Below are 11519 nucleotides of genomic sequence, written 5' to 3'. Positions count from 1 at the left end.
TGTCAGAATGTGTCCTTCCCCACAAATAAAGAGCTAAGGACATTATTAAACAATGATGATTATAATAATACTTTTTACACACGGAATCATCAGTATTTAACACAAGCACAGATTATAATTTGTGTTTTCATGTCAAGTCTTTTATTTTAAATAAGGTAATTTATTATTAATATCTTATTTTATTACACATGATTCATTTAAGGAGACTTGATATGTTTTAAAATAATGAATAAAACCCAATGAGGTTATAAACCGTAAAAGAGGATAACGGGTAAAAAGAGTTCCCCGCGTCGGGGCGGATGGTGTTAATTGCCGGGGGCATCTGATTGGCTGCTGCAGGGCGCAGGGGGCGGGGCCTGCTCGGCGTTCAGGGAGCCGCGGCTGTCAGTCAGTGAAGCAGCAGATCGATGGCGCTCAGCCTCGCTCACGAGTACCTGCAGATCCCCGTGGTGACGCGCGCGTACACGACCGCGTGCGTCCTCACCACCGCCGCTGTGGTAAGAAACGACGACAACAACAACAATAACAACAACAACAACCGAGTTTAAACTCTGACCTCCGAGCTCTGACGAGGCGGGAAACATTTCGATACATGAAGAAGAAACATTCAACTCTAAATCCTGTTTTATTCACAGTCCAGCTGCTTATTATGTTAGTGTTGGTATTTGTTTTCTCCTGTTATTTTATTCATTTCATATAAATGAAAGAAGCTTTACATATAAGTACATTTAACATTAACACGTTTTTGCCTTTAAAAGAGCTGATGTGGTTTAAGAATGTTAAGTAGTTTTGCGGCAATATGCATTTAAAATGTTTGAATAAAGCCTGTGCAAAGTATCTAAAGTGTATTGCACATATTGTACATATTATGACAATACATAAATAACTAAATCTACCTAAAGATTATTAGGATAGATTATATCTACCTAAATATAATCGCTATAATAGATATTTTTGCATTTTCTTGATTATTTGCTATTTTTAGACACTTTATTCTAATCACTTTTTTTTACTTTAAAATATTTCATTTTACTTAATGGATGTGTAAAGGTTTGTAACCGTGTTTCCTACAATGACAACAGAGCTGAATCAAAAGTGTAAGAATCCAAATTGATTACATTACATTACATTACAGGTCATTTAGCAGACGCTTTTATCCAAAGCGACTTACGTTACACTTTAAACCCGTGGCTTTTTTCACATTTTTGCCCGGGGAGCAATTAGGGGTCAGGTGTCTTGCTCAGGGACACTTCAACATGGAACAGGATTACCGTGTCATTAGAAGAGCAAAGCAGTTTAACTCGTTTAGAGAATAAAATGAAGGCAGGTGAAGTGTCAGTTATCACTGGAGGTTTAAACTGAAATCAGTGGAGGTTTAAACTGAAATCAGTGGAGGTTTAAACTGAAATCAGTAGAGGTTTAAACTGAAATTACTGGAGGTTTAAACTGAAATCACTGGAGGTTTAAACTGAAATCAGTGGAGGTTTAAACTGAAATCACTGGAGGTTTAAACTGAAATTACTGGAGGTTTAAACTGAAATCAGTGGAGGTTTAAACTGAAATCAGTAGAGGTTTAAACTGAAATCACTGGAGGTTTAAACTGAAATTACTAGAGGTTTAAACTGAAATCAGTGGAGGTTTAAACTGAAATTACTGGAGGTTTAAACTGAAATCAGTGGAGGTTTAAACTTAAATCAGTAGAGGTTTAAACTGAAATCACTGGAGGTTTAAACTGAAATTACTAGAGGTTTAAACTGAAATCAGTGGAGGTTTAAACTGAAATTACTGGAGGTTTAAACTTAAATCAGTAGAGGTTTAAACTGAAATCACTGGAGGTTTAAACTGAAATCAGTGGAGGTTTAAACTGAAATCACTGGAGGTTTAAACTGAAATCAGTGGGGGTTTAAACTGAAATCAGTGGAGGTTTAAACTGAAATCAGTAGAGGTTTAAACTGAAATTACTGGAGGTTTAAACTGAAATTACTAGAGGTTTAAATTGAAATCAGTAGAAGTTTAAACTGAAATTACTGGAGGTTTAAACTGAAATCAGTGGAGGTTTAAACTGAAATCAGTGGAGGTTTAAACTGAAATTACTGGAGGTTTAAACTGAAATTACTAGAGGTTTAAACTGAAATCAGTGGAGGTTTAAACTGAAATTACTGGAGGTTTAAACTGAAATCAGTGGAGGTTTAAACTGAAATCACTGGAGGTTTAAACTGAAATCAGTGGAGGTTTAAACTTAAATCAGTAGAGGTTTAAACTGAAATCACTGGAGGTTTAAACTGAAATCAGTGGAGGTTTAAACTGAAATCACTGGAGGTTTAAACTTAAATCAGTAGAGGTTTAAACTGAAATCACTGGAGGTTTAAACTGAAATCAGTGGAGGTTTAAACTGAAATCACTGGAGGTTTAAACTGAAATCACTGGAGGTTTAAACTGAAATCACTGGAGGTTTAAACTGAAATCAGTGGAGGTTTAAACTGAAATCACTGGAGGTTTAAACTGAAATCACTGGAGGTTTAAACTTAAATCAGTAGAGGTTTAAACTGAAATCACTGGAGGTTTAAACTGAAATCAGTGGAGATTTAAACTGAAATCACTGGAGGTTTAAACTGAAATCAGTGGAGGTTTAAACTGAAATCACTGGAGGTTTAAACTGAAATCACTGGAGGTTTAAACTTAAATCAGTAGAGGTTTAAACTGAAATCACTGGAGGTTTAAACTGAAATCACTGGAGGTTTAAACTGAAACCAGTAGAGGTTTAAACTGAAATCACTGGAGGTTTAAACTGAAACCAGTAGAGGTTTAAACTGAAATCACTGGAGGTTTAAACTGAAACCAGTAGAGGTTTAAACTGAAATCACTGGAGGTTTAAACTGAAACCAGTAGAGGTTTAAACTGAAATCACTGGAGGTTTAAACTGAAATCAGTGGAGATTTAAACTGAAATCACTGGAGGTTTAAACTGAAATCACTGGAGGTTTAAACTGAAACCAGTGGAGGTTTAAACTGAAATCACTGGAGGTTTAAACTGAAATCAGTATAGATTGTGTCTTCATACAAACTAAATAACTAATGTGTGTTGTTGTCTTCAGCATCTCGAGGTCATCACCCCCTTCCAGCTGTACTTTAAGCCGGACCTGATCATCAGAAGATGCCAGGTAGCATTTATTGAATACTTGTGCAACGTTGTCACATTTCGTCTTTATTGATCTCGCTTTCTCTCTCAGATTTGGCGCCTTATAACCAGCTTCCTCTTCTTCGGTTCTCTTGGATTCAGTTTCCTTTTCAACATCAGCTTTCTGTATCTTTTTGTTAAAAAGAAGACGTGGCTCCATATTAGATAAAAAGGTAAAAGTATGAACCAGAACCTTTCATTTAAGTTCTTCTTCTTGCATGTCAATGAGAGATTGTCGTCTCCGACAACACAATCAGCGTGTGGTTGTCGAGCCGGAGTGTAGTTTGCATCCCTGACGCAGCGGCAGGTATCGGTACTGCCGCCTGCTGGAGGACGGCTGCTTCCGGGGGAGGACGGCGGACTTCGTCTTCCTCTTCCTGTTCGGTGGCGTGCTGATGACCGTATCCTTTCAGCTGACCGCAGCTGCCCGCCGTTCACTCCACGCCAGTGGGGTTCATTGGAAGATAAATGATGTATGTCAATGGTGAGGTTGGTGGAATTTGCAACAGCTTTTAACGGTGAGTTAATATTTAAACTTTCTACAAACAGAGTCGCCGTTACTCTGAATATTACGCAGAACAAACCAAACAGACTGAACAACAATCTACTGAAGAACTGAGATGTCAGAGTTTCACGACGCGGTCACCATTTCAAAATGATTCACCGTTACTGAATATAATATCCATATGGAGAAAATCCACAGAAAATTAAATAGATTTACATAATAATGCTGTTAATAGAAGTATCTTCCACTTTTGTCGGCAAATTGGTTGCATGGAAAATAGGAATATGAATGTAAAATGAGTTGAAAAGAATTAATTTATACAATATTATCATAAATGTATTATTTACATATCAACATTTCTTTGTAAACAATTTCATGTACATATATTTTAAAAATTATAATTTTTGGATTGAATTAGCACTTAATCTTAATGTAATAATTAGTTATATAATTCTTGGTTTATCTAATATGAACAAAGCACCATAATAAACTCAGTAAAAACTGAAAATAAAACTATAATAATTTAAAAGAGCGAAAAATGCAAAAAACTAAAATAAACTTGAGAAGCTGGAAGAAAGAAATTAAAAGTAAATTGAATTTATAATCAAAAGTGGTTGTGGATTTCCGTCTATTGAATAACGTATGATTGACTAATGTTTACACTCTCCAAGTGACGACATCAAGAAAAAGTCTTCAGTTAATTATTCAAAAAGAAGTCAATATTTCTTAATTAAAGCAGATAAATGGACTTTTTTTTTAATACCTTGTAATTTTGAATCATTTAACGTCATGCTAACGGTGACCACGAGTAACAAAGTGGGCTTTAACCTGGAGGGCGCTGCAGCTGCTGGGCCTGTTCTCCGACGTCTTCCTCCTGGGTCAGGCCTTCGTCGTCATGCTGGTGTACGTGTGGAGCAGAAGGAACCCGCTGGTCACCATCGACCTCTTCGGCCTCCTCTTCTTCCGGGCGCCGTTCCTCCCCTTCGTGCTCGCCGGCTTCTCGCTGCTGCTCGGGAACTCCGTGGTGGTCGACCTCCTGGGTGGGACTTTGACCTCGTCTCCTTCTGTAGAGGCAGCACAGTAAACTAGAGACATGTGAATGAATATCTATAATATTCAGAACGCCTAAATGATGAAAGTCCGAGCAGTTCAAAATGGATCCTGTGTCTAAAGCCTCCAAAACCAAGTCTGAATAGACTTCAGTGTGTGTTGTCATGGCGATGGAGCAGGTGACGACGACTCCTTTGTGTTTTCATCAGGCATCAGCGTCGGTCACGTGTACTACTTCCTGGAAGACGTGTTTCCAAACCAGCCGGGAGGCAGGAAGCTGCTGACCACGCCGGAGCTTCTGTGAGAGAACCTTCATTTTTTATTAACAAAGAAAGACGATCGGGCAGAAAATCCAGAACTTTGGACCCTAAAGTGCTAAAAACAAATGCTTTTTATTCATATCTGATGCTATTTTCTGACCAAAGCGACTGCAAAGACCTTGAAGCAGAGTATGCTGTAGGGCGGGGCTTACTGTGATTGACAGATCTCTTGATCACTTTCCTAATATGGTCACTTCTTTTAATTGGAGGACGGAGATACATTTAGAAAAAGGAAGTCGGTGTGGACAGAATCTTATTTTAAAACCATAAAAATCTTTAGTCTTGTTGTCAAAAAATACTGTTTGCAGATTTCTAGATGTTTAACAGGTGTTTGTTAAATCGTACGATAACTTGACACGTTCCTGTTGGCGCACAAAGAGAATGAGAAGAAATGTTACAAAGTTCCATCAAAACATTTCTTAATAAACTGTTTCATTATCAAAAGAGAAAGATACAAAATGATAAAAACATTTAGGAAAAGCAAAGAGTTTTTTCTTCATCTGGGCCTCGTTCTCTCCCCCCAGACGGACCTTGTTTGACCGGCCTGAGGACCCAGACCACCGCCCCCCCCAGGACTAAGACACACCACACCCCCCCTCCACCACAGTGTTTTAAATCTGAAGGACACAAAGTGTTATTTAAACGAACATAAAGCATTGTGGGTAGAAGGAATGTAGTTCTTTTGTTTACTGCTTAAAGGCCCATGTGGAGCAGCCAACCACCAAGTGTCAATGTGCGACGTCGCCACGACTACGATCGTCTCTCACAGGACCTTTGACTTGAGATGAATCTAACAGAAAGGATCTTGATATTTGGACTTTTTTAAATTTGCTTTGTAGTGCCCTTCATCAGCAGATCTTACATTAACCATGTAAACGTCTCATTTCACTAAACCGACGTCGCTGTGACGCGAGTGACCTCGTTGTCTCTGATGAAGGAATGACATCATGTGACGCCCCGTCTGCACACGCTGCACTTTCCCCCCCGATGCCTTTGTGGGTCAGACACTGAGCGACCAAATGGAAACTGCTTAGCACAACAACACAAAACAAGTCCCTGTGTGTGTGTGTGTGTGTGTGTGTGTGTGTGTGTCCTGCATCGTCGCCCATGGCAACACTCTTCAGCCAGTGACGATCGTTCGGGGGCCGAAAAGGGAAGTCAAGGGTAAATAATCGACCTTTAGATAAATAATTATTTCAGCTAAAAGATTTAAGGTGGATCTCATTTTAGCTCAAAACAGAAAAGTGTATTTTATTTAATGAAAATCAACCTGTAAAAATGAAAATAATATTTCTGGTCTCGGAGGGAAACCTTCCCAAGGCCGATGGGACGTCGTCATAAAGAGATGTGACCTGATGGGGGCGCTAGAGTGATCGAGTCGTCCTCTGAGGAACCGGACAAATTGCAGGACAATAAAAGATATTTTCAATCCGTACCAACGTCTCTAAAAACAGCTTTAACGTTAGAAACGAATCACTTCAAACGATCTGAGACGTTTGTTCTGTTTTAGCTTTTAACAAACCAAGAGTGAAACTTTCAGCTCATTAACAAACTGTTAAAGTGAATAAAACCGCTGAATCATGTGAGTAATTATGTATTTAGTTACTGCAGAAACTTATTGAAAGATGTTTTAAACTTGAAAACAAATATTAAAGAATCAACAACAACAAGCAATTCAAGCTCTCACTGTTTTTTATTTTGTAAGAATTATTAAAATGTACAAAAGACACCAAATACAACATAACAATATATATATATATATATATATATATTATCTGAGACTGGCTGCGTTGTTCCAGAGGTCAAAGCGAGCGAGCGGCTCCTCCACGCCGAGGGGGGGGGGGGACAAAGGGGTATTTCTTTCTACAGAACACAATATTAACATTAAAAACAATAAAAAAATTAAGAAAATAACACGGAAAGGAGGAGGAGACGAGCCGCCCGCGTTGCACCTCGATCCAGACGAGCCAAAGGGGGGCAGCGTCTTCTACCATGCGGGGGCCGTGTTGGCCAGTCGCCTCATCCGCCTGGGGGGGGGGGACAGGAGACGTCATAAGAGACGTCCCAGACCTGCTCCACCTGACCTCATCATCATCACCGTGATTTACAAATACAATGCAATATTCAACATTTTACAAAGCCTTTCTGTCATTTCTCCTCAGCAATTGACTTAATTAATAAACAAATACTTGGTTGCTAAAATCTGGTCTGTCTTGTCTTTTTCTGACGGTAAAATCAATGAGTTTGAAGAAACTACTTCAACACATTTATCACATGAACATTGTTCCTTAGTGAGCGGATAGTGGGCTCTTATTTTGAAGGCAGAGGTGGACAGGAAGGAAGCCTCCCTCCTGAAGCACTCACCTGGTGTTTCTGTCCTGGTCCCTGATCTTCTTCTCCATCTCAGCGTCGGTCAGCGTCTCCAGCAGGGGGCACCACTGGTCGGCATCGCCCGTGTTCCTGATGGCGATCTCCACCGTGGGCAGCGGGTTTTCACTGCACAAATCATCATCATCATCATCATCATCATCATCATCATCACCTTCGTCACCACATCCAGGGCTCTCCTCCTGCAGCCGCAAACTCTGTGGAACTTTTGAAGTCAATTTAACTTGAAGCTTCAAAAGACGTTTCGGTTGAAATACTGAAGTGTAACTGAAACATCCACCGTGTGCGTTGCCACGGCGACGGATGTTTCAGGGAAAATCCAGACTCAAAACAATTAAATATTACGCCTTAAACTAGTTTTTGCAACTTTACTCCCACTTAGTTCTTCTCCCTGTTTTGAGATGATGAAACCAATAAAGCCCTGGAACATATCTTCTCGGTCAGAGGTCAGAGGTCACCGCCGCTGTCTGGGTTTTAAGTATTTCACATCCCGAGAAGCTTTTCACCTAGAGAAGCAACATGGAACACAAGACTCAAGGTTTAACCCCAAATCCAGCTCTCGGCGAGAGGTCAAAGGTCACACTGTTTACAACTTGTTGATATCCAGTGAAGACTATAAAACCCTAAATCTGATGAAACTATCCGCTGTCAGAGCAGCTTCATCTCCTTTCATTGTTAAAGAACGGCGTCCGGAGGCACATTTTCTTTGTCTCTTCTGCAGCGTTTTACCGTGACCGGAGCGTCGGCGCCACCTGCTGTCCTGATCGAACACTGAAAGGAGAATCCTGGGGGGGATTTAGATACCTGAAGGCGTAGGTCCTCTGGTGCCAGCTCAGCTGCCCCCGGATGCTGTAGGCGATGGTGGTGACGAACTCGCCGCCGAGGCCCAGCTCGCAGCACAGCTTCAGGGCAAACTTCTCCGGGGAGTTCTCCTTCTCCGACATGTCCCACTCGAACTGGTCCACTAGCGAGATGTTCCCCACGTGGATGTTGAGCTGCGAGACATGAGACAGGCGGGGCGTCACCGCGGGACCGCCACGCTGCTGCCCCCGTTGCTGTTGTTGTTGTTGTTGCGCCGGCCCTCACCTTGATGATGACCCTCTGGTCCGTTTGCTCCTCCAGGAGGCTGTCCGTGGGGTACGACTCGATCTGCTGCCGGATGGCGGAGGCGATGGCGGGGACGAAGGCCAGCGGGTTGAGGTCCAGGTCGTCACAGAGGATCTCAGCGAACATCTCGGGCGTCATCAGCTTCTCTGGAGGTTCCAAGCAAAAGAGGAACGTTGATGGTTTTGGTCGTCACGGGGCGATAGACTTTTTATCATTATGTATTAATGACTATTTGACAGCTGTTGGGAGGGAGACGGCGGTGAGATTAGAAGGTTACCGTTCATGTTCCAGGTGAAAGCGTCTCTGAGCTTCTGCCCCTCGATCTCCATGTCCAGACGGATCGGCACCAGGACCTCCGACTGAGTGGCGTTCTCGTGGATCACCGCCGGGTCGTGGTCATCAAAGCTGTCGCACAAACAAAGTCACATTTAAAAGAAAAAAAACAACATACAAACGGCCCTCAACATACCTGCAAACAGGGGGGCGGGGGGGGTCACTGCAACCTCAGAAACGCTGGCCGGCCAGTTGCCCCCCCCCCAAAAAAACCTCTCCGGATCTACACGGTTCACGTGAATGACTTGTTTTAATTTCAAAGCGGCAAATTTTGGCATAATGTTTGCAGGTCTGCTTCAGACAAACGCGACTTGAAAACTGCAACAACAACAACAACAACAACAACAGAGTTCACTGTGCCCAAAACCTGCGGACGCCTCCGCCCCCCTTTGAGGGAGAATGCCGGAGCGGTGGAGGTTCGCTCACCACAGAGGGAACGTCCTCTTCTTGTCGCGTCCCAGCCGGCTGCGGTTGATGGTGGTGGAGCAGGGAACGGCGTCCAGGTGGTGGGAACTGTTGGGCAGCGTGGGAACCCACTGGCTGCTCCTCTTGGCCTTCTGCTCCCTGCTGGGGAGGGAGTATGCATACACACTTATAGAAATATACACATATAAATATGACACAATCATACAAAGGGACACGTGTTTCTAATCGGAAACGGAGAATCTTAACACATTGTTTCCTGCTTTGTATTCAAAGTTATAACGAGTTTATTTGTTGTTAGCCGTTCTCACTACACACACATAGAACATACATACAAACATTTGTACAAAACATACAGTGACTTTATAAAATTGTTTGTACATACGAACCCGGGGAGATTCGGAGTGCATCGGACAAAGCTTTCTAAATCTTAAGCCCGTAAAGGTCAACCAGTGATCATCGTCAGCTCATGAACTGCTTCCGTTTATCATCGGAGCCATTTGACCACAGCTGCATCACCAGCGCCACACGCAGCGGCGGAGGTACCTGAGGTAGGCGGGCGGCTCCGTGCAGATGGAGATCGCTTTGTACTTCTCGTCGTTTCCCTCGAGGATCTCCTCCACCTCCGAGGCCTTCAGCAGAGTCACGCTGGTGGCCAGCTGAGTGTAGCCGTGATCTGCAGGACGACAAACCAGAGTGGAACCGATGGGCTCTTTCATTTTTAATCATCTCTTATACAAACTGTAGTATGTTCTCATAGTCTCAGTAGAGTAGCTCTGCACTTCAGTGTCACATTACTATCAACACTAGTTCAGAGCCGTGGCGGGATGTGTGAGGACTCGCCGTGGGAGGACTCCACTATCTTCTTCCGCTCTTCTACTGAAGCCAGTTTCCTCCATAGCGACGGGTATCTCTTGTACAGGGAGCCTCTGAACATGCGCAGGTAGTTTCCAACCTGAACAGACAAAAGGACACAAAAAAGAGAAAGAAAGTCTTTTTTAAGTAGGCTATAAACAAACACTGAAAGGAACAGATTATTCCCTAGAATTACTGAGGGGAACATTCTCACGTTTAGGTTCAACGGGTTATGACTCCATTATTTATTGAACAATATGACTTGTTTGTTTGTATGTTATATTGTATATTTGTAGCTGTGTTAACCTGAAGTCTGCAACCTATGACCTATGACACACACACACACACACACATTATACATTATATATATATATATATATATATATATATATATATATATACACACACACACACACACACACACACACACACACACACACAGTACGGCTAAGAGTATCGTTCAACTTAAAACGATCTATCCTGCTCTGCTCTGGTGTTTAAATGTTTTATGTGAAGCACTTTGAATTGCCTTGTCGATGAAATGTGCTATGCAAAATAAAATGGCCTTGTAGTTAAGTTCACGTTCATATTGGGTGGCCAGAGTCACGTAACAAGTTACAAGAAGATAATTACACATGAATAGCAACACAGTATATCGTTCAATCTTCACTACAACAAATAATGCAGCATTAGCAAGCTAGCTCGCTTAGCATACGTGTTTACTTATAGCTAGCTGAGCGGAAGCAAACAGGGTGAAGAGGAAAGTTTCTGAACAATTGATATTCCATTACTTTAAATAGGTATACCGATTACTGTGGTTCATCTTCGCAGCTCATACGTTAAATGAATGAATCTTGTTGTCCTGCATCGTTAGCTGGCTAGCTTATCGCTAACCGAAGGGTTGCCATTCCAATTAATCGTGTATGCCAAATACTAGTTACTAGTACATGCTTTATTTTACATAGTTAATTACTAACCTCCGATCCGATCATGTGAAAGTCTCCATCTTCCTCGAGCTGAAATTTAACCGGTTTTTGTCCAAACGTTTTGCTAAGCGCCATTCTGAAGGGAAACAACAAAGCTCTGTGCCACTGCGCAGGCGCAGAAGATAAGACGCTTCTGTCGCTGAGAGATGACGTAGTCAAATCAGCAGCCGCTACAGTTCGAAAAGGAAAAGCAAGTGTTATTGTCAAGGTTTGATTACGCATATGAGGAAATTATGTTCTTTCGTTAACTTAACAAGATAATATACATTACATTACAACGCTATTATGATCCTTAAAAACTAATTAACGTTATTTTGTGATAAAATCTACACAAATTAAAAAATAACTATTTTGGCGCTCTGATATGCTTCTGGT

General features: G+C 41.8%; 2 protein-coding genes across 3 annotated transcripts; one reads left to right on the top strand and one right to left on the bottom strand.

Moving 5' to 3' along the window:
- Window positions 1–260: 260 nt before the first annotated feature.
- Window positions 261–6726, top strand: LOC120830180 (derlin-2). Its single transcript, XM_040194686.2, has 7 exons — window positions 261–497; window positions 3095–3160; window positions 3230–3303; window positions 3485–3578; window positions 4527–4722; window positions 4942–5032; window positions 5577–6726. The coding sequence occupies exons 1-7, from the start codon at window positions 408–410 to the stop codon at window positions 5629–5631; spliced, it is 666 nt and encodes a 221-aa protein (XP_040050620.1). The 5' UTR covers window positions 261–407; the 3' UTR covers window positions 5632–6726.
- LOC120830166 (SWI/SNF related BAF chromatin remodeling complex subunit B1a) lies at window positions 6727–11313 on the bottom strand. Of its 2 annotated transcripts, none has more exons than XM_040194671.2 (9): window positions 11136–11313; window positions 10147–10258; window positions 9850–9979; window positions 9307–9447; window positions 8825–8952; window positions 8527–8693; window positions 8245–8435; window positions 7417–7548; window positions 6727–7079 (listed from the first exon to the last, which is right to left on the bottom strand). In XM_040194671.2, exons 1-9 carry the CDS (start codon window positions 11217–11219, stop codon window positions 7040–7042), a joined length of 1125 nt encoding a protein of 374 aa, XP_040050605.1. In that variant the 5' UTR covers window positions 11220–11313; the 3' UTR covers window positions 6727–7039. The 2 variants fall into 2 exon arrangements, with proteins under 2 accessions (XP_040050605.1, XP_040050606.1); XM_040194672.2 differs by having other exon boundaries at window positions 9307–9444; window positions 11136–11296.
- Between the last annotated feature and the right edge of the window lie 206 nt (window positions 11314–11519).

Source organism: Gasterosteus aculeatus, chromosome 13 (assembly GCF_964276395.1).
Source record: "Gasterosteus aculeatus chromosome 13, fGasAcu3.hap1.1, whole genome shotgun sequence".
Lineage (NCBI taxonomy): Eukaryota > Metazoa > Chordata > Actinopteri > Perciformes > Gasterosteidae > Gasterosteus > Gasterosteus aculeatus.
The sequence above is the reverse complement of the archived record's forward strand: the minus strand, read 5'-3'. Positions and strand labels throughout refer to the sequence as shown.